Source organism: Leopardus geoffroyi, chromosome B2 (assembly GCF_018350155.1).
Source record: "Leopardus geoffroyi isolate Oge1 chromosome B2, O.geoffroyi_Oge1_pat1.0, whole genome shotgun sequence".
Lineage (NCBI taxonomy): Eukaryota > Metazoa > Chordata > Mammalia > Carnivora > Felidae > Leopardus > Leopardus geoffroyi.
In genome coordinates, this window is record NC_059332.1 from 32,957,800 (window position 1) to 32,980,646 (window position 22,847).

The 22,847-nt window shown below is 59.0% G+C and overlaps 1 protein-coding gene across 10 annotated transcripts in view; it reads right to left on the minus strand.

Annotated features, from left to right (window-relative positions):
• Nucleotides 1-22,847, minus strand: part of GRM4 (glutamate metabotropic receptor 4) — a 150,118-nt gene that overhangs the window by 36,436 nt on the left and 90,835 nt on the right. For 6 of the 10 annotated variants that reach the window (XM_045497945.1, XM_045497938.1, XM_045497937.1 and 3 more), the window contains 5 exons: nt 16,709-16,909; nt 16,345-16,481; nt 12,075-13,010; nt 5,617-5,863; nt 43-724 (listed from right to left, as the gene is read on the minus strand). In XM_045497945.1, coding sequence (XP_045353901.1) covers nt 543-724; nt 5,617-5,863; nt 12,075-13,010; nt 16,345-16,481; nt 16,709-16,909 — 1,703 coding nt within the window. In that variant the 3' untranslated portion in view covers nt 43-542. Of the gene's footprint in view, nt 1-42; nt 2,296-5,616; nt 5,864-12,074; nt 13,011-16,344; nt 16,482-16,708; nt 16,910-22,847 lie in introns of those variants that run through there. The other 4 variants (XM_045497941.1, XM_045497942.1, XM_045497940.1 and 1 more) reach the window with 3 other exon arrangements.

Sequence of the window (22,847 nt, forward strand, 5' to 3'; positions counted from 1 at the left end):
CCCCCCCGACGAAGCCCCTGCCACCTCCCGACTCCACCACACTTGAAGAGAATTGTTTTTATTTGTAATATAATTGTATAGCCTTAAAGTATTATCAACAGAAGTTTTCAGGTCAACAGCACACGTTCTAGAAGAACACATGCAAAGAACAGACATTAGACATAGCCTGGCAGCCTAGGGGATGGGAGTGGTGAGTTGGGACGGAGGAAATAAATGATGGAACCGGAGCAGGGGGGGCTCATGAGGCTAGAAACTGACGAGCTGACCAGTTGGCCCCCGTGCCACACCCAAGGGAAGCGGAAGGCCTCCAGGTCCCCTTGGGCCTTGGTCTGGCTACCCTTCCCATTTCTAGGTGTCCCTGTCTCACCTCAGCCTTGAGGCCTCCTTATCCGCACCCATGGCTCTGGCCCTCCCTCAGCCACTCCTGGGGCCCTCCCCACCACTCACAGCTGGGTGACAACATCAGCTTTTCGGGGCAGCACGAGCCTCCCCCTGCCTCTGCCCGGCCGGGGTTCAGACCTCACGGCAGCCTAGTGAGGAGGCTAGGTAAATGCCACCCTCATGTGAAAAATGAGGCACTGGGGTGAGGACCCTGGCCAGGTCCTTGGTTCTGTCCTGTCCGGATCCAGGGTCTCCCTCCACGGCCTGGGACAGCTCAGTGGAGAGTAATCAAGGTCAGCCTTGCCGCTTGGGGTGGGAGTTGTATGCTGGTGCCCAGAGGAGGCTGGATGGGAGACAATCAGGGGGCCCTTGTTCGCAAAGCTGCCCTGACACCCCATCAGGGTCCTGTCTTCTCGGGAAAGGAGTGCATGGCCAAGGCATCTGGCCTGGGGCAGAGGGCACTGAGGGGAGCAGTGCGGTGGGCTGCCCACGGTACCCCCCAATCCTCTCTACCCCGTTTTCCCAGGGCCCATGACTGCCAAGTAAAGACTACATTTCCCGAGCTCCCTGCTTGATGGCGTTCCTGCGAATGACACGTGAGGGTCGTGAGGGCTGTGTGTGACTTGCGTGTCATTTGATTAAAACAGATGGTTTCTCCTGTACTTCCTCTCTTCTGCTTTCCACGGGCAGAACAGACACGGAGGGCAACTAGCCTCAGCACAGCCCTCTGGGAGCCGACAGAGCCAGATGGAAGAAGCCCGAGTCCCCATTCCTGCCCATCTACCACACCAGTGTAGCTGGAAGCCCACTGACACGGGCCAGATTGCTGGGTCCAACTCTCAGAGGGCCCATCAAGTGTGGCAAGAAGCAAACTCGTTGGGGGTGGGGTGAGCAGAGAACGGCACCGCAGGACCAGTGGGGAGGCACGCGGGGTGGAGGGCAGGTGAACGAAAGGAAAGGAAGAACTTTCTCCCGGCCAGAGCTGAGTGGAGAGGATGGCCTTATGTGGTCGTGGAAATATTCAAGCAGAACATGAACAATCACTTGGCTGGGCAGTAGCCGGGAAGTTTTGAGTTTTAGGTGCCACCGGGACAGGTGACGGGGCCCATGACTTCAGGAAGAGAGTAAGAACACAGCACCTTACAGTGTGCCAAGACTTGCCACCTTCGTTTCTAAAATGACCCATATGCCTCCAGGGCGCCGGCTGACCATGAGAGAAGAAGGACCATGGACAGCACCCGTGAGGCGCCTGGCTGGGCATACTTGGGGAAGGAACCCGCCATGAGGCCAGAGGTGCTGAGAGGGAGGTATGAGGGTGCACAGATCTAGGGACAGGAGCCTCTAATCCCCCCCTCTGTGACTTCCGGAAGCTCTCCCCCACCCTGCTAGGCCTCAGTTTCCCTACCTGTTACATGACAGCAGTGGCTCTTTTGCCCCAACTGCTTGTCCTGAGGGGCTTCCCCAGCCCCAGGCTCCACCCTCCGCTCTCCAGCACTGTCAGAAAATGAGCCCGCAGCTTAATCACGAGCTGCAGGCCAGGCCGATGAGAATCAGTTCCCCAGGGCTCCATCACCCCCTGGGTGAACTGATAAAATTGAGTTTCCAAACCTGTAAACCCGTCAGCAGCCATGGCTCAGGGGTGAAGGAAAACTGCAGCAGCAGCAGCAGCAGCAGCAAAACCACCAACTGTAGGGAAATGGGCGCCTGAGGGCGGCCGTGGGGGCACCGAGGCGGGTGAGAGGGGAGCAGGTGGGGGGGGAGGTGAGGGACAGTTGGGCCCTGCTGTCCCTCTAAGACCAGAGCTGTCTCCAATAGAAAATCCAGTCCTTGGGTTCCAGAACCTGGAAGCGCATTCAGCCCTCAGCTACAAGCCAGGGGCCCCAGAGTCCTTCAGCGGAGCTTCGGTCTCACCATCTGGAAAATGGGAGCAGTGAGTCTGCCCGGGCTCCCGGGAGCTAACTGTGAGGCTCAAAGGGAAGCGCTCTGGCCAGGAGTCAGGAGACTTTGGGTCCAGTCCTGCCCTCCCCAGGACAGGGGATCTCAGCACCTGCCAAGGAGCCCTTCCAACAACTTGAACCTCTCGAGTCTCAAGTCCCTCATCTGTAAAATGGGATAATAAACCCTTGGCTGGCTCTCAGCCACAGGGTGGATGGAAATCCTCTTTAAACCCTGCAAAGGGACAGGGCTGAAATAACTATAGCAATGAGGACAGGGCGGGGAGAGCGACACTCCAGGGGCATCCTCAGCATGAAGGGAGGGACGGGGTGAGGGGTGTGTACAAAGGTCCCCAAACCCATCCCTTGCCGATGACAGGCTGTTGCTGCTGGTGTTCAGTCCCTGCCACCTCAGATAACAATTAGCTGGGCAATGGCAAGCACGAGCTGACAGCCCCCATTTGTTGCCCCATGTCTCTGTGCCCAATCTGCCCGCAATCAGGCCCCTGAATTATTTATTCTGTTGTTTGTTTAAAGATACGTGGCCTGCCAGTGACAGAGTGAAAAATGTCCCTGTTTCACAGGAGTGACATCTCCCCACTTTTCCCACTCACGCCCCCTCGGTCTGGCATCCCCAGAATTAATCACCTGGCTCCCACCCAACACGTCTACAGCCCCTGCTGTCACTGAGCTAAGGGGCAGTGGGGGCAAGGGGCCCTGGCCTCTGGCTTCTACGGCAGCTCTCACCCTTCCCCTGCAGGAAGCAGGGGGCTGGGAACACTGTATGTCCCCTCGCCAAGTCTCCGCTCCCCTCCTTGTCTGGTGGGGGGTGGGGTGGGAAGGGGTAGTAATTGTACCCTGTCCCCATGTGACCAACCTGAAGAGAGGCAGAAGGAACAATGTCTATCACAACTGTCAGGGAAGGTCCCACACTCTGCTTCCCTCCTTTGGAGTCGGGGTGTTAGCTCTAGTTAGCCTTCCATGGTCCCTGGAGGGTTAATGCCCCACTCTGATGAGCCCGGGGCCGGAGCTCGTTTGACAGACCTGCTCCTGCCCCAGCAGAGTAAGGTATGAGGGATGGAACCCGGGAAGGGTAAATCTCCATGGGAAGGAGGAAAACAGAAGTCAGGAGTGGGGGGTGGGGAGCAGTGAGGGGTCCCTGCTCGGGACAGAAGGGCCTGGCTAGGGGCCCCACGTGGGGTTTCTGCAGATCTAGACGCAAAAGTCCAGAGGTGGGGAGTTCTAGGAGGACAGTGCCCCTTCCCATCTCAGAGTGGAGGGCCCACGTGGCACCTGAAGGGAGGGCTGTAGGTCCCAGGGAAGCTGGTGCTCTGGGAGGAAGAGCAAGATTGAAAAGAACCAGAGGTCATTTGGCAAAAGACGGCGGGGTGCGGCGGGGGGGGGGCAACACAGAGTCATCAGGATGTCAGTGAAAGGGTGTGCCAGAAGCCACGTATACTGCTCTGCCTGGAGAATGGAGACCCAGAGATAGGGAGGCCATGTGAAGTCAGGGTCAAGGGAAAGACACTGTGTGGGGCCAGCCAGCCACCACCTTGCTGTGTGACCTCAGGAGAATCCCTCACCCTCTCTGGGCCTCGGCTGCGAATCAAACCTCTAGCCCTACCCAGGCCTCACGGGCCTCCTGTCGAGATCACGGAACAGGGGAGAGGGCTTTGGGAGTAAAAAGTCCTGTTTGGATGTAGGAAGGGACTCTCCTTCTTTCCACAGGTGGCAGTCACTCAACAGGCGGAAGCCGTGCCCAGAAAGGAAGGGAGGATGCTTCACCCGGAGCCACAGGTGGGGAGCCTGTGAGAGGCGCTGCCCCGGCCAAAACACACCAGGGAGGCCAGGTCTCCCATTTCTCCTGACCTACTTGCGGATGACAAAGGGCCTCCTCTCTGGAGCCTGTGCTCCAGACCCTCCTGGAGTCTAGCCCATATCCCTCCTGCTGCCATGGCCAATGTCCATTTGGGGCCTCTGCCCCAGGACTAGAGGCAAGAAGCTGAGTGTTAACTCCCAGGTCCCTCTGGGACTGAAAGTCTCCTGGGCCGGGGGGGCTCTGCTCCTCCTCCCCCACCAACGGGAGGCCCCCAGGACTCTCAGAGAGCAGGCGAGGCAGGAGATGCTGCCATTTAAACTATTTGGGCACTTGCGGGATGTCCAGGGAGGGAGCCAGCATCTCAGGGGGCAGGGTGACGATAGCAACCCCTCTATCTGTCACCCCACAGGTGGGAGACCCCACGGCTCACCTCCCAGGGCAGAGGCCTCCATCCTTCTGAGAAGGGAGCAGTGATACTACCGTGGAGGTCAAGTCCAGGCCAGGCGCCTGCTGGCTGCGTGACTTGGGTGAGTCCCTAATCTTTCTGAGCCTCCCTTTACTCTTCTGTATTACACAGATGATAAAAATACCTGCCTTTCAAAGCTGCTGTGAAGACGAAAACTGGTACATGGTAGGTGCGATACACAATCAGGGTTTAGGAAATGGTCACCACTATTACAGGTGCCCCCAACGTCTAACCTGTCCCTCACATGCTCTGCCTCTCTCTCCTCTCAATCTCTTCTCACAGAGGGCTGGCTGCAGGGCGACCAGAAAAGTTGGCAAAGATGGTGGCCTTGCTCCCTCCCATGTACATTCCTGCCCAGGCCGAGACCTTGGGCCTGCCCCTTAGATGCCAAGGTCCCTGTGTCCTTCTCTCTCCCCATCCCCCTCTACTGCTGAGGTCTCCTTGGACAATCTCTTGGGAACACCCTGCTACCTGAGAACTGAGGCCTCTGAAGGCCCTCAGTCCAACTCACTCCTTCCCTTGCCCTTCCTGGGGACCCACATCCTGAGGCCCCACACCCTCAGGGCCCTGGTAGAAGGTGGCCAGGCTGGCACCAGAGCCTCTGTGCCCAGGTTACTTAAGGGCCAGAAGGCAAGGGCCCTCGAGACAACCCCTTGACCAGAGAAATCCCAGAGTCCCCCATCGTTCTGCATGAACCACATTCCCCCATGGCCTCACCACAGGTGGGCAGATATCCCTGGAAGGGTGTAGCCAGGGCTAGGTGGTGGGGGGGGACCTCGAGGTTCTCTTCTGGTTACTAGGATGGGGGGGGGTGGGCAGAGGGGCACTAACCTGGTGCATCAGGGTTCTCCCGGAGTTCCCACTCACCTGTGGCTTCGGGGCTCTCCCAGTACCCACTGAGGACCCAGCTCAGGGAGGGCGTGACCTGGGTCCCCGGGGGTAGGAGGCGGGCCTTGCTGTAGGAGGAGACTGGCCTGGGCGGGCCCAGAGGGAAAGGAGCAGGGCTGGGCACTCACCTGGGGTCTCCAGGTTCTCGCAGAGCTCAGACTTGGCCTCACCATTGGGCCGGAAGCTGCCCTTCTGCGTGAACTTGTTGGACATGGTGGCGGCGGTGACGACGGCTTTGAGGCTGCGCTTGCGCTTGGGCACATTCTGCTCCGGGTGGAAGAGGATGATGTAGACCTTGGGCATGTAGAGCATCCCCAGGGACACCGAGGCGCTCAGACTCACCGAGACGGTCAGCGTCGTTGTCTGGATGTACAGCTGGAGGGGGGCCAGGGGGACAGCGTCAGAGAAGGCTCCGCCTGGCGCCTCCGGGGCCCTGACCCCAGAGACCCAGAGACAGACACACAGAGGACAGACCCCGGGAGCCTTGCCCTGTGTCCCACTGACTTTGGGCAAAAGGGAGTCAAGGTATAGAGCCAGGACTTTAGACCAGACCAAATCCTGGCTTTACCACTTCTAGCTATGTGACCTTGGACAAGTCCCACCTTGTGCCTCAGTTTCCTCACATATAACACTGGCATGATATGATAGCACTTACTTCATAGGGTGGCTGTAAGGGTGAAACGACTTGACAAACGGTGAATGGACGTAGAACAATGCCCAGCGCGTGCTACGTGCACGGAAGGGTTCCCCACTCCTACGTGCTATAGGGAGGTAGGGCCCTCAGGGGACCATAGCTGAGCCTCCCAGGAGCAGTCCCCTGCGCGGGGCTGGGAAGGAGAGGAACATCTGTTGGTGCAGTAACTCCCAGTGGGTGTGCCACAGCCCCTTGACCAAGCGTCCATTCAGTGACGCGCCCCCCCCCCCCACACACACACACGCCACCCTGTGCAGAGCACTGGCACGGGAGCCACAGCGCCTGGCAAGATATGGCGATGGCAGCATTGGTCAAAGCTCATTTCACGCTCACTCGCCAGCACTAACGGTGACAGATGTTTAGCAATATGAAAGTCCATTAATCTGGGTGTCGGCTAATCCATTCTTCAATAGTGGGGCCTTCCAGGCAGGGCCTGACAATTCCCACCGCCCCCGCCTGGGGTCCCCTCCCCGCCTCCTCCTTCCTTCCCAGTCCTCCAAGCCTCAGGTGCCCCTCTAGCCGCCCCGTCAGCCTGGGTGGGGTCAGAGGAGGCCGAGGCTGTGGCCCCCAGGTCTGGGCATAGGGAAGGCAGGAAATGTTCTGCCCCCTACATCGGCTGTTTCTAGGCCTGGGTCCCCTCCCCTAGGGCCTGGCTGATGTGCCACCTCCTCTAGGAAGCTCTCCCTGACCCCCGGCTTTATCCGACCCCCCCCCCCATGACACCCATTCTCATATCCCACCCCATCTCCTGCCCTTCTCCAGAAATGCCTCATGACCTGGGTCTGAAGGCTATTGTTCCAGTTCCCCTAGGGAGAGAGGCTGGAGAAGCTCTAGGGTCTGAAAGGAGAGAGGGGTGTGACCCTGAGGAAGTCTCAACCCCTCTCTGGGCGTCAGTTTTCTCATCAGTGCCATGGGATGAGAGCACCTACCTCTCCCAACCCATGGGGCCACCCAAACACAGACCGAAGCTGCGTGATCTTGCACAGCAGCGTGGGGAAGGAGGATGGGAGTGTGGAGAAGCTGTTTCATTGTCACCGTTCAGGAAATGTCACAGGCCCAGCGGAATAAGAGCCTAGTCCCCAGGGAGCACACACCCCTCTGGACACAGTCATCCCCACTCTACCCCACCTCCACCCTTACACTCCCACCCTCCGGTGACAGCGTTACCTCCAAGCATGACTAGCCAGTGGGAGGGTGCTGACTACGTCTTCTACCTGCTGAGGTGGGCCTGGTGGCTGGGGCGGGGGAGGGGGGCGAAGGGGACAGGCTCCACACCACTGGAGACAGCAATGAAGGTCTGGGCTAATCAACATCTTCACCATTGGACTGGATGAGGCTATGTCTCCCTCATTAGATTGGGGGCTCCCTGAGGGCAAGGGCAGTTTTGCCTCTCACACTGGGGGTTCTTGGGTATAAGGGTCATGTTTCCAAGTCAGATACACCCTCTGCTCCACCTTGTTGATTGGGTGGGGTTAGGAGGGTACAGTTGGGCCCATGTGGAGTTGGTGGGACCAGGGACAGAAGCCCCTCTCTGAGCCCTGCAGTGGACACAGCCCTGTGTTGGGGACCAGAGGCCTGGGGGCCAGACTCCACTCTGCCCTGACCCACTATGGGATGCTAGGCCCCTCCAGTATCCCAGGCAGAGTCAGCTCCGTGGGTATACACACTTGGTTTCATGCCCTACTGCCACCATCTTGAATGCTGAATCATTTTTGAACAAGGGGCTTTCCCCTTCTTTTTTCACAGAGCCCTGAAAACCATGGAGCCAGCCCTGAGCAGGCGGAGGTGGGGGGGGGGGGGGGTTGTGGGGGGGAAGAGCACAATCCTTGGTGTTCTATTTTCTATTTTGCTTTTCAGCCTAGGAGCCTTTCTGCAAACAAAATACAAGATGCAGTGTAAACAGATCAAAGCTAAGCAAAGCTGCTCCCATCTGCTGGGGGCCCCCCCCTCCCAGCCTGGGCCCTGGGGGCTCTTCTGGCCAAGCAGGCTGGGAGTGTCCCGCTCTGTGTAAGCAGAAGTGGGGCTGCATGCCCCCAGTCCCTTTCCTTGCCCCAGGGTCTGGAATGCCCACCCCACCCCCAGATCAGGCACCATTCTGGGGCCTCCTGTGTGAAGGTGCATGTAGCGTGCTGATTCTCTCAAAGAAGCAGTGGTCCTCTAGAACTTCTAGAACCCAGCAGGCACCCCCAGAGGGCAGGGGCCCAGGCACGGATGCAGCTCTCAAAGGCAGATGGGGTGAGAGGCAACCTCCGGGATGTGTTTTCTTCTCCCGCTCGCCCATCTCCCAAACAGAGGTACCTGAACTCCTGCTCCCCTCTCCAGTCGGGCCCTTGCCACACTCTGTCCTCTGCAAGAAGTCCTGCCTTAGCCTCACAAGTGACCGCTCCCCAGAGTGCAGGCTGGGTTGGATGGGTGTGGACAGAGGTCACCCTGGGGGTGGGGCAAAGGACACAGAAAGGAGCTGCCTGGAGGTCGACGATGATGCGTTTTCCTGTTTCTGTGCTAGGCCTGGGGGGCATACAGTACAGGGGGCCCTGCTGGGGGCACTGAGGAGTTCTGCCTGCTCCGTGCTTCTGCCCAGGCCGACCCTAGTGGCTACTGAGATCCCCAAGATCTGTTCAAGCCAGATCGATGAACTTCCCCACAACCTGGCCAGCCCCTGGGGCCAGGTCCCGCCCAAGGCTGACTGAGCAGTAACCCCACGCGGTAGAGAAAGCACACTCCAGACGGCTCAGTCATGCCACACGGCTGCAGTGATAACCCCTGGAAATCCGGGCTAATGCTGGGAAATCCGTCCGCCTGCTCATCGGAGCGGCACTGACAGCTTCACTCTGCGCCCGCACCTGCACGGGGGGGGGGAAACGGGCACCTGCTGGGCACCTGCAGGCGTGTGTGCACACGCACCTGGGCACACGCCCGTGCCCGCAAACGTACACACCCATACACACACGCATCTCTGCATTCACACGCACACACACCTGAACTCACCCCTGTACACTCATGCCTGACTCAGACTCCTGCCTGGGCGCGTACACACACACACACACACACACACACACACAGCAGCCAGGCCTACAGCTTCCACTGGGGCACCTTGTAATGCCGACAAAACACAGCACAGATACAGCCCCAGGACTGCCTATGCCTCTAGGAGGTCTGGCGGTCTGAACCCGCAGGGACTTCAGAGCTCCCCTCCCCTTCCTCATTCAGAAGCCCAGAGGGGAGGGTCGTGTCCCCTGTCCCACCCCTCAGGTGCAGAGCAGGGTCTTAGGCCACAAGTTGGTGTGAGGCCAGCCTGCTGTGTGACCCCAGGCAAGTAAGTCCCTGCCCCTCTCTGGGCCTCAGAAAAGATCATTTCAGAGGCTCCTTTTCATAATCAATACTGAGGGGAGCCTCCTAAAAAGGGAAAAAAGAGAGGCAGGCAGGGGGGCCTAGAGAGATGTGGGAGCTGAGAGAGGGGGCTGGGCCTCGGCCGCTGGAGGGTCTGACACCCCGGGAGGGTGTGGACCCCACGGGGGAGCACTGTGCTGGCAAGCAGCCAGAGGAACCTACGGGAAGTCAGAGTAAGGGGCTCACCCACCGTGTTGTCTGCCTTCCAGCCCTGTACCGTTACTCCCTGAGGAGGCAAGGGAAGGAGCCTCCTGGTAATGCCGAAGGTCATTTCTCAAGCCGCCAGCTTCCTGGAGTGGGGCGTGGCTTCCCCTGCTGGCTCTGGAGGCCCCTTGGGCACTGCGGGGCAAGGGGCTTCTGTCTGCACCTGCACCCCGCAGGCCAGTGGGGGGCTGGAGACCTTCACAGCGTGAGCTGGGCCCAGTGGCCGCTTTGACTCAGGTCAGAGTGCAGGGTGACCTGGAGCCAAACCGGAGGGCTCTGACCTCAGGGCACTGACGTCTGCTTCTCAGGACCCCTCAGCCCACAGCCGCCATTGGAAGACAGGCCACAGGCCTCCCTGGGCCAGGTCACGGGTTTCAGAATGGAGGGCACAGCTCCTGCCCTCGAGGAACTGTTGGAGGAGAAGTGGTACGTGCCAAAGAAGCAAGCCCCAGGGCAGGGAGGTGTCCCAGGGCTGCAGGGGGCAGCGTGGACTGGGCTCCTGAGTTAGGCGGAGCAGGGTCAAGTTCAGCCATGCCACTTACTGGCTGTGTGATCTCAGACAAATCACTTCACGTCTCTGTGCCTCTGTGTCCTCATCTGTAAATTGGGATGGTGACATCTACCCTAGCCTGCTGCTGTGGAGCCTGCTGGCCATTAAGCAGAGTGTTTGGCACATGACAAGCACCCCATCCATGGCAGCTTTGGCAGCAGCCTCACCGAAAGCCAAGCATCCCTAGGAGTTCACACCTGGGCGGACTCATGGCTTCAAACGCCATCCATGGGCTGACGACTCCCCCGGCTACATCTCCAGCCCGGCCCTCAGCCCCGAATCCCGGACTTGTAGCATGTTCAACTTTTGGCTCAACGGCGGCACTTGGCCCTCTAACAGGTATCCCAAACTTAGCACATCCAAAGGACTGCCCGATCTCTGCCCCCAAGCAGGCTCCTCTGCCCCCTCCTTAGGGCTGGACATCCCTTCCTTCCGATGATCCGCACACCGAAAACTACAGAGCCATCCTTGATTTTCCTCTGCACTTTTTGCCCCACATGCAGTCCATCCAAAATCCAGCCAGCTCCACCTGCGGGAGCCCCCGCTTCCCATCACCCCTGCTGCCAGCAGCCCCTTGTTGAGATCACTGCAGTTACCCCCACGTTGGCCCCGTTCCTGTTCACTTCCTCAGGGCTCCGCCCAGCAGCAGGAGGGGTCCTTCTAAATCTGAACTATGTTCCATTCCTCACCGCTCAGAACCCCACTGTGGCTCCCTTCTCGCTGATGGTAGAAGCCAGCATCCTTCCCACAGCCTCCGGGTCCTCCGCCATCTGTCCTGTCATCTTTCTGACCCTGTCCCCATCACCCTCCTCCGGGTTCCTCAGCCCCAGCCCCCCCCCCCCACAGTGGGTAAACTGCCTTCGCACCCATCATGCCATGTGACTTACAACACCTTAAGGACCGCAAGAGAAGGATCATGGCCCCAATCTACTGATGAAGAAACTGAGGCGGAGAGGCCAGCTGGCTTGCCCAGGATCCCAGACATGGAGCTCGGACCAGGAGCTGGGGTCCTCGGTCCCCACAATCCCCCCTGTCTCTGGCCTCTGGCTTCAGTGACTCCCAATCCTTTAAGATAAAACCCCACAGAAGCCAGGCAGTGCTGGGGCCGGGTTGTGGGCAGAGTACACAGGGTCCTGGGGTGAGTCCAGACCCACAGGATGGCATGACAGAGCCAGCAGGACACAACCTCTCTGCAGCTCTGGATGTTGGAGGGGATAACATCCCCGGCTCCAGGGGCATCGGAGGCTTGGGGACCAGGAAAGAAGGAGTGAGTGCTTGATCCCTCCCTCCCTCACCTAGGGACCCGTGGGGATCCCGTGAAGGCAGGGAGAGGGGCAGACAGAGGAGGAGGAAGAGAGGAGCGGAAGGCAGGGAAGATGGGGCTGGGGAGGGACAGAGGTGAGGGAGAGCCTCGAAGAGAATGGAGGCTGACAGAGGGTCAGCGTCCAGGGCTGACAGAGAGGAGAGAAGGAGGTGATGGGAGGGAGAGAGGAAAGAGGGAAAGAGCTGCGGAAGACAGGAGGGAGAGGAGATAGGAGGGAAGGCGATGCAGGAGAAGAGAAAGGGTGGGAGACAGGAGAGACAACCTAGAGGCTGGAGAACAGACTGGAGACAGAGAAGGCAGCGGGGAGTGGAAGAAGGCATCTCCAGAGCAGGGTGAGAGGCCGGGGAGCCCCCGGAGGCTGCCTCCGGGCTCACGGCCTCTCACCCACCCGCACCCCCCACCCCCGGGGGGCTCCGCCACTCACCTTGTCTGCCGACTGCGAGGTGCCAAAGAAGATGGGGATGAAGGCGAGCCAGACGATGCAGGTGGTGTACATGGTGAAGCCAATGGGCTTGGCCTCGTTGAAGGTCTCCGGGACACCGCGTGTCTTGATGGCGTACACGGTGCACGTGACCATGAGCAGCATGCTGTAGCCCAGCAGGCAGATGAGCGACAGGTCCGAGATGTCGCACTTGAGCACGCCCCTGGCGAAGCGGGGGTCGAGCGTCCGCTGGTCCTGGAAGTCCACCACCGAGTGGGAGGGGTCCACCACAAACCACACGCAGATGCCAAGCAGCTGCAGCGAGATGAGGCTGAAGGTGATGGCCAGCTGCGAGGCCGGGCTGATGAAGCGCGGGGCGCTGACCGACCGCTTGCCCTGCTCGAAGATGCGGTAGATGCGGTTGGTCTTGGTGAGCAGGGCCGCGTAGCTGATGCTCATGCCCAGCCCCAGGAAGATTCGGCGCAGAGAGCAGGTCCCCAGGTCAGGCTCGGCAATCATGAGGAAGGTGGTGGCGTAGCACAGGAAGATGCCAGCCAGCAGCACGTAGCTCAGCTCGCGGCCCGAGGCCTTGACGATGGGCGTGTCGTTGTAGCGCACGAAGGTGACCACCACAAAGAGCGTGGCAGCGATGCCCACCACGGCCAGGAAAAGGGGCAGCACGGCCCAGGGCGAGTCCCACTCGAGCTTGATGATGGGGATGGGTCGGCAGCCCGTGCGGTTCTCTGTGGGCCGCATGTCATACGGACAGGTCTTACAGGTGTAGCGATCCACCTGGTACTGGTACCCCGTGCAGGGCTCACAGTGCCAGCAGCAGGGCATGCCCTTCACGGTCTTCTTCCGCTCGCCCGGCTGGCAGGGCAGGCTGCAGATGGAGCGGGGCAGCTGCTGCCCACTCCCCGGCCACTGCATCCGCTCTATCTGCCAACGACAGCACAGGGGAGCCGGCCTCAGGATATGCCGCCCGGTGCCCCGGGCCACCCCACTGGCCCCACGCCTCAATCACCCAGTTAAATGGGGAAAATGCAGCCGCCCAGCCCCACCAGGACCCGCCGGATCCAACAGCTCGGTTTAAGTAAGTCCCTCCTCCCCCCCACCGCGTGATTCAGACATAGCTGACCTATGGGGAATCCCAAACTCTCAAGGACCGTATGGAGACACGGAGCCCAGAGAACAGCAGTGACAACCTAGAGTCACCCAGGGAAGCAGAGAGAGCTCAAGAGTTCTGACCCCCAGCCCCTTATGCCCTTGCTGGTCCCCAGACCAGCAGCAGCAGCATCACCCAGGAGCTTGCTGGAAATGCGACATTTTGGCCCACCCCAGACCTACTGTCTTAGGATCTGAGTTTTAGCCAGACCCCGCAGGTGACTTATGTGCATGCTGAGAGATGCGCTGCCTCATGGCTTAGCCCAAGGGGCCTCCTCCGGGCGGCTCAGGAAGCTGAGTTCAGCAGAGAGCAATGAACAGAAGTTTTCACAGAGGATACGTAATATGTGCCCAGGGGTTAGCGTTTCTTTACATCTTGCTCTAAATTCGTGCAAGTCACTGTCATATATCCCCGAAGACACAATTGCTGTGAGCAAAGGAGCCACAGGCGTGTTGGCACACCCTACTGAATTCAGGGTTACAAAAGTCTGGAAAGTAGGGGAGAGGCCCAGAAGAACTCTAGGCCCTGAGCAGAGGGAGTCTGACTACACTTGGGAGCCATATTCAAAGCATCTGTTCCAGGGGTGCCTGGGTGGCTAAGACAGTTGAGCATCCAATACTTGATTTCAGCTCAGGTCATGATGGAGGGGCTCCCAGGGTTGTGGGATCAAGGAGATCCCAGGGTTGTGGGATCGTGCCCCGCGTCGGTCTCTGTGCTGAGCGCGGAGCCTGCTTAAGATTATCTGTCTCTCTCTCTTTCCCTCTGCCCCTCTTGCCCACTTTCACTCTCTTTTTCTCTAAAAAAAACAAAAAAAAAAAAAACCAAAAAAAAAAAACAAAGCCTCTATTCCAAATAAAGTGGCCCTTAGGAAGAGTTCACACTTGGAGAGCAGCACGCCTGGCCAGATAGGTGCTCCTTTGGGCTGGGTACTCGCTCCCAGGGAAAGATTAACTGGTTGGTCGGGTGAAGGGAGGGTTTCAGAGTTGAGGAAAAGGTGGGGGCGGGGGGGGGTGTCCAAAGACGGACCTCATGGGAGGCGAGAAGGAAACCTCAGGGGAGCAGCTTGTCCTGTGGCTCCGGGCATGACAGGGCCACGTGGTCCTAAAAGCCCAAGAGCACAGCAACAACCCGGTGCCACCGTCCCGCAGGAACAATGAGGCAGGACAACCCCTGTGCACTGGAGCTGTGAGACCACAGGGGGACACAGGGCAACAGTGGCTGTGCCAAAAAACTCTGGCTCCGGTGGAAAGAGCAACGAACACGGGTGAATCCTGGGACCACAGGTGTATTGCTAGCCAGTCATGAACCCGGCAGCAAACACCTCAACCTCTCAGAGCCTTTGTTTCCCCCTCTGATCCAATGATAGCAAATATGAGGCCACTTTGCCCTTTGTTACTTATTGTGGCTTCCATCCGGGAGTCATAATGAAATTCTTAAATCTCCCCCAGAACGTCAGTGCCATGGGCTTTGCGTCTGTTCCCTGCGGCACAGCCAGCCCCCAGCACGGAGCTGGCACATGGTGGCGGCGGGGGGGGGGGGGGGGGCAGGGAATCTCTGCGGACTCTGTCACAGAAGAAGTGAGGTCCGGGCACTGGCCACGAGAGGCTGCCTCACTTTCAGACCCTGGGGGGGAAGATAGTGGCAGGCAGGGTGAAGTCTTTTCCTCCTTTTCCTTTCCCCACAGCACAGACCAAACTGAGCACTGGACAAAGTGGGGAAGATGAGATGGTTGAGGTCCCCTTCCCTCTAGCCTTTCCCCCCCAACCCCGGCCCCAACTCCATGCTGGTGGAGGGGCCCTATATCATCCGGGACGAGTCCACGGACCCCCCACACCGCGGCCCTGCCTTCACTTACCACATCTGTGGAATAGGATAAAAATAGTACCCGCCTCACGGGGTTGCCATCCGCACAGCCAGGTCGCGGGTTTACAACAGGAGCTGTACACAGCAGGTGCTCAGCAAGGATTAGCTGCTGCCGCTGCTGCTGCTGAACTGAATCACTGGCCCCCACTGCTCCTCCCACTGCACCCAAATGAGACACACCCCCACTTGGGGTATTGTCCCACTTTGCCAAGTGTCCCCACCTGCCCTGTTCTGTCTGTCTCCATTCACCAACCCAAGGAGCATTGCTGTAGGAATGGGCTCTGCCCCCCGCCCTGCTGTGTGGCCTTTGGAACATCCCTCAGGCTGGGTTTCCAGAGATATTTCCTCTGGCTTAGAAGATTGTCAGAGCTAAATGGAATCACAGGCAGAAAGTGCTTTGAGGAGCTCAAGGGGCTCATCGCTGGAAGATTCTTACAAGAGGGGACAGCAGGGGCACGATGCAACTTGCCCAGGATCTGGTGCAAAGATAGCTGAGGCCAGACATGGGCTTCCTGCGTCTCTCTGGTCCATCTGGCTGTCACACCGTGCCCACCCTGAGCATGTCTCACCCCTCACCCTGCAAGGGAGGGGCCCAGTCTACAGGCATTTCCTTGGGGGATGAACCACAAGTCCTCTCTCTCCAAAAACATGGCTCCATTCTCAGCCAGGTACACTGAAGGCCAGAGGGGGAAAGCCACCAAATCCCTGGGACAATCACGAGCCAGGAAAATGTATCTAGGAGGACCCAGAAGACCCCCACCCCCAGCCGCCCATAACACCCAGAAAAATGACGACCTTCTAGTGCAGTATGATGGCTGTAGGAAATGCTCTCAAACAGCTTTCTACCCACCACCAGAAACCCCATCTGACTGCGCCCTCTGCCTTACGCCACTGTCCTCCTTTGTCCCAACGCAGCCCTCCCCCTCCTCATCTCCCTTCCCCACACCAGCCCAGCCCTTGAGCCATTTCACTCCGGGGTCTTTCTCTGCCAGCAGGTGGAAGGCAGGACAGCCCGAGGCCAAGGGAAAGGACAGGGGTCCAGCCACCAGAAGTCCAGCTGTCCTGTTCCTCCACTTCAGGCTGGGGTGGCACTCAGGGCCCTCTGAGGCCTGGAAAGGGGCACAGAAGGAAGCCCCCACTTGGCAGCAGCAAACCCCGGGGTCAGGACTGGTCGGGGCTCCACAGTGGCTGCCTCCCCCTGCTCTTCCCTCCTGGGGCCCCTCCCTGCCCTTGCCAGGCGCTTACTCTGAGGTGTAGGTGGTCGGTCCAGGAGCCGATGACCTTGTACTCAGCTGAGCCATTGCGCAACTGGTACTGGTAAATGTCGTAGCGCCCGGGGGCATCTCCATTCTCATTGAAGGTCACGGGGTTCCCGGCGATGCCTGTAGGGGCCGGGGAGTGTTACGCACTCAGTGCCTTTGCTGAGCTTTTACTAAGAAGCAGGGAGGATCACGAGCCTAGGGCAGAGACACCTCTGGGGAGGCCCCTGTGTGGAACATCTTGAGAGGTTACACCCCCTGGAAACATCTGAGGAGACTCCCCCCCAACTCTCCTACCCCCACAGAACCCTCGGAGCCCTTCCCCTGGCTGCATGGCCCAGGACACCCACCTGAGAAGTTGACGTTGCGGATGTACTTGAGCAGCTGGGTGCCGTCCACGGGATCCATGCGTGGGCAGAGCCCCACGCGGCCCGGACACAGGTCACGGTGCATGGCGTGCAGCGCGTGGCCCATGGCATACACAGCATCGATCACAAACTGCACCTTCCCCTCCTGCTCATATGCCGAGTCCTGCCCAATGCGCTCTCGGTCTGCAACGGGACAGCCAGAGTGGGGCGTCCGTGAGGCCCACCATCCTCACGGACCATGTGGTGGGAACCAGAGGGGCTCCCCGGGGCCAACAGAGGTGACGCAGCCCTTCCCTGCACACCTAGGCCTCCTGGCTCCTAGCCCAGTGCTTGCTCTATCACCCAAGAGATGGTCTTGTGGAAGCACCTGGGGGACGATCCCAAAAAGTGAAGGGGAGGGTCCACTGCCCTCGCCACCCTACTGCCAGACGGTGCGCCCTGATGCCCCAGGACAGCCAGGACAGGCCCGCACGTCCTGATCGCCCTCAGAAGGCAGTCAGCCAGGGGGTCTCCCTGTGGCTGCGGAGCCTGCCTGATGTCCCTCAGCCTGGCCTAGACTAATCACGTCAGCGGCTGGCCCTCGCCCAGGCTGGGGATCGCCAGAACAAGAGCTATGACAGTGAGGGCAGCTCACCCATGGACAGCCACTCCAGCCAGGGGACGCTGCCCCCGGCACAAGATACAGATGGGAAAACTGAAGCCCAGAAAACATGAGAGCCTGGCTATGGATCCCTCAGGGTTCGGGACCCAGGCCACCTGGTGCCCCCTCGATGGCTTCCAGTGGCCCCAGACACCAGAAGTCACCATCATCCCACCCCAGGGCACCGTGGCCGTAGGGCTCCGGTCTCCCATCCTCACCCCCTAGGCCCTGGGCCCTGTGCAAGCTCCTTGGCTGCCTGAGGCTTCAGTGTCATTTCAGTACAAAGGGGATCATAATCCTGCCCCACAGAGGCTTATAGGAGATGAGGCACGGACAACACTTGGCACCGAGTAGGTGACTAATCCACATCATCATTGTGCTAAATTGTCAGAATGGGGGGCGGGGGGGTTTTGAGGTGGGCAACAGAGGACCTTCGGCCAGAGCAGGCCAAGAAGGCTTTCTGGAGGAGGAGACGCTTCCTAGCCTGGGCCAGGGTAACAATCAGACGATCCTAATCACTTCTAGTGAGCACCTGCTCTGTGCTAGGCTTTGTTCTAAGCTCTTTATGCATAATAACTCACCGAATTCTCACAAGGCGGCTATGAGGTGAGTAATTATCCCCATGGTTCCCCACAGGAAAGCCCAGCAACGTCCCAGACCCACAAAGTGCTGAACCTGAACTCAGTTACTCCAGCTCCAAGCCTGCGCACCACTCTCGGCCTGACGGATTGTAAGAGCGGCATCAGGGGGACAGGAAAGCAGGGAGGGGAGAGGAGGGGGCTGGAGGATGCAGAGTGGAGGCAGGGAGAGGATGGGCAGAATGCTAGAGAAGGCTGGCTTCCGCTCCTGAGGCCACAGCCCCTGCCCGCATCACGGCCTGCGACTTCCCCCCTGGAGACCAGGACAGAGACCTTAACCCTCGCAAGCCATGCCCCCCATCCCCTGCCACATACACCCCTGCCTCCCTGCTAGCGGGCCTCCCATGGGCATCACTTGCAGAGGTGATTCCCCAGGGGCAGAAGTGGCCGCACCCCAGCCTAGCCCCACGGGCCACAGCTTGGGCCTCCCATGTCTATTGTGCGGGGGGCCAGGTAGGGCTGGGGCAGCGCCGGGCCCTGCTCCCCTGGGAACTCCAGGGGTCCCCACGTCCATCCCTCCACCTTGGACACCTCAGAGACAGACACAGGGTACAGAGAAACCCACTGCTGTCCCTGTGGGCTCTCCACCATCTAATCCCCTCCCACCCAGAGGACGGTCGCTGCCCCACCAGGATGTGGGGATGACCGGGCTGTGCTTCTGTGTCCCCTCAACTGGCCGGACCAGGTGGCTGGGACCCCGCCCCATCCTCAGCCTAGCTCAGGGCTGATACTCCCCACCTGCTGAGTGGATGACAGAAATCATGGGATCCCAATGCTAGGAATGGCAGGACCAAAGGGGTCATCTGCTCCAATTCTGTCATTTTACAGATGAGGAAACTGAGGCCTTGAGAGGAAAGGCCCAGGTCACATGGCCAGTGGGCCAGGCCTCTTGATGATAAGATGAGTGTCCCCAGCTACAGCCCCTCTCCCCCCCTCCCTCCATTCCAGACTGCATTCGACCTGAGGCCTCAGGAGTCCCCAGCTAACCCCTTGGGTTCCTGCGTTTTTAGCCAGTAGATGGTCACTGTGCCCTACCTGCTCAGGGCTCCCACAGAGCTGGTGGCACATTTCATATCCCTGCCTCGGCCACCAAGACCCTGTGACCAAGGGCAGAACCTGATTCCAGTTACCACAGGGTCAGAGATCAAGAGTCACCAGTACTCAGACTGGACAGTTTGAGGGCAGATGCCCAGTTGACTCTGTTGAGTCCTGACAGGCCCACAGCTCCTACAGTGTGGCCTCGGGACTGGGGGCAGGGCGGACCTCGAAGCTGCCTCCCTGGCTCTCTCCTGGTCAGCTAAGGCCCTCACTATCCGCTGCCACTGCCCTGCATTTGCAGGAGACTGGACTCGAAGTCCAGACCATCTGGGCTAGAACCCTAGCTCTCAGACTTCAGTTCCCTCATCTGCAAAATAAGGATAATGATGGTACTTACCTCAGAGGGTCAGGATAGGGTCGCTACGAGAATTAGCAGGTTAATACTCACAAGACCTAAAGAGAGGCCTGGTGTTTTGCCAAGTGCTACAGAGGTTTGCCAAACACCGGAGGACACAAAGAGGTGTAAGTCCATCCCTGCCTCGGAGCTCCTGGGCCAGCAGAGTTTTGCTAATAGACGACATTATTTCTAGGCCAAGGCACAAACAGACGGGAATACACACGAAAGACAAATTCTCCAGCTTCACCAGCCTGCCCTCTTGGCTGAGCGTCTGATCACAAAGTTCTGAAGACCAGGAGAGACACAGCAGGGACAATCCTGTCCCGAAAGGGCAATAGAGGGAGGGGGCTGGGGCAGGGTTGCAGGGAAAGCCCCAGCCCTGGACCCCACCCAGCCCCAGGTCCTGCTCCCCTCGGCCTGAGGAATGGAAAACATAAAACACCACTCGACAAACCCGCGCTCCCATCACACCCTCATTTCTTATGGGTGAGAGACTGAATTATCAACCACGATGGAGGGGAGGCTGTGGCCGCTGCAGAGAGCAGGCAGCTCTCTCTCAAAGCCAAGGACACACTGGGCCGAGGGACCCCGGCTGCACCTCCCCACCTGAGCTACCCTCAGCCTCTCCTCTCTCCTCCTCCAGGGGTTCCTCCTCACTGTGGGGGGAGGAATGAAGTATCCATTCCTGGGCCTCTTGGGTCCAGGACCAAGTGCTCTCGCTGGGATCACGAGCCACCTGCACGGACACCAGACTGGGGAAGACCCTCCCCGGGAGAGCCCGCCTCTGCCTGGGGAAGCTTCTGCGGGAAGGGGTCTGGGATCCTGTGGGCTCTCAGGAGTCCATCAGTGCTGCCCCTCCAGAATCTCCACCCCAGAGTTGTCAAAGGGCCAGCCATGCACTTCCAGAGACTTCTCCACACACTTTCGTCACATCCTTGACTTTTATCTCAAATCCAGCCCCAATTACAGATGAGAAAACAGGTCCGGCAAGGACCTTTATTCACAAGGGTACACCAGGCCTTGAGCGCACCCTCTACGACACCTCTCGAACCCCAAGGGCCCTTCTCCTGAGCTCCTCAGGAAGCAACAATGACAGAGCCTAAGTGGCTCACAGTGCTGGGGTCGGGGGGTGGACAGGAATCATAAACACAAGTTAAACAAGGACAAGTGATCTGTCCTGAATGTTTGACGCTGTGCCCATAACCAGCACGGCTCCCCGCACACCTCCTGATTCCTCAGCAAATAACCCTACGGCATGGCTGATGCTCACCGAGAGCCTTCACACGCCTGGCATGTTCTCTTCCCCGAGGGAGGCAGGCGGAACTGGCCCCCCTCACAGAGGACGTAACTGAGGCTTGCAAGTGGTCAAGCGATGTATCCAGAATCTTACAGGAATCCTGGCGACTAGCACATGGGCATACACACCTGGGGACTGGCCTGGCTGGTAAGCGGCAGAGCTGGGATTTGAACCTGGATCTCTCTAGCTCCAAAGGAGTTTCCTCCACCCTGAACAGTGCCTCCCCTTCTTCTCCCTCCATCCAGTCCCTGGTCTGCCTCCTTCCCTCCCTCTGGGGCCCAGGGGTCAAGGATCCCTGTCACCAGGGCTAGAGGAGGTGGTGGCCGTGGAGAGAAGGGGGAGTCGGGAAATCCCCTCACGGATGGGCGGGACCCCCGGGCCCAGGCAGTTCCGGAAGGAAGCATGACACACATTTCTGAGAGCTATCGGAAGAGACAAATCCCAGACACATGGTGGCAATGACAGCAGCAACAGTCTGAAGATGTCCTAATTGTGTCCCCGGGTACAGTGAGCCAGAGATGCGTTTGGCTCTGCCACGGGTGACAGCCAGCCGGGAAAGCATCGGGAGAGGATTTTCTCCATCAAAACCCTGCAGCGATGGTTACTACGGTGACTGCAGCCTTTGTCTGCAGGTTGTAAATTGTAATTGAAATGAGTTTTCAAGGTTGAAATAATCAGAGTTCCTCCTCATCTCCCCCATCACCTCCCCACAACTCACCCCACCTAACTGCAACCCTCCTGAGTTCCTCCCTCGCTCGCGCGCCACGCATTCTTGAAGCGGCTCCCTCACGTAAAGGAATACAAAATCAATTACGTGTATACTCGTGCATGTACACGTCTACGCGTGCACCTGCATGCACTGATACACAAGGTCTATACACACACCCGTGTTCAAACACATATAAACACAGGTAACATATATATCGCGTGGCACTCATCCAGAGTCACCAACAGATTCACCCACTGTTGGGCCAAGAAGCCCGCAAGTGTTTTATTTGGGAGGTGACACCCAGAAGTACCAGCAGCGGGTAGGAACCAGAAATGGGGAAAGGAGGCAGCTGATACCGGGTGGGCTCAACCCCGCTGGGGACCGCCGGGACACTGCGTCACAGACACAGTGTTGCCCATCTGAGGAGACACTCTAGCTCCTGCCAATCTTGGGCCAAGGGCTGCTCCCAGGGGCACTAATTAACTCCACTGGCAGAGACAGGGTGGGGGAGCACGGAGGGGACTGGGGTCGGGGGAGCGGCTGGCATGTCCACAGTCACAGCCACGTGTAATCCAGCAAGGTGCATGGGCACAACACACACATCTACACGTAGAAGCCTGAATTTACATACAAATATGCAAACATACACACCAGTGTTCATCCCTTGGGCAGACTTCCAAGGAGAAGCGTAAGAGGGTCCCAGGATCCGCCCAGCTGGGCCTGTCTCCTGGCTCCGCCACGGACCAGCTCTATGACCTAGGTCAAGTAAGATCTCCATTCCTCAAATACAAATTCGAGGTACTCATACTGACCTTGAGGGGCCAGCGGGAGGATGAAGGAAACACAGACATAACACACAGCATCATACCTTATATACAGAAGGGCTTTGTAAACCTGTTTCCTGTCCTCCCGGGCCCTCCTCCCCCGGGCAGCATCCCACAGCCCGGGGCCTCTCCCCAAGCCCGGGCACCCCTTCCGTCCTGACTACGGCCTGGCACAGGCTGGCTCTCCTTCCCTCCAGTTGAGATAAGCGTGGGGTGCCCACCCCAGGCAGACAGGGGCCCAGGTCAGCCCGCCCGCTGATACGCAGATGGGGGGACAAAGCTGCCACACTGTGCTTTCTGGCCATCCCCCTCTTTCCTGACCTCCTGTGGTTGAGGCATTCTCCCTGTCACTTCCCTGAAACACACAGGTTTCGCTGAGGGTCCCCTGAGTCCTGCTCCTGAGGCTGGGCTCCACGCTCTCCAGTCCTGCCCGTCGTGCCCCAAAATCACATGACAGGCTGTCCCTTGTCCAGGGTCCCATTCCTATTCTTCAGCCTCATACCCTGGTTCCTGCTGAGCCCTGCCCTCCATCAAGACACCTCCTTTCCAGTCTGAGGTATCTCTAACTCAGCCTGGTC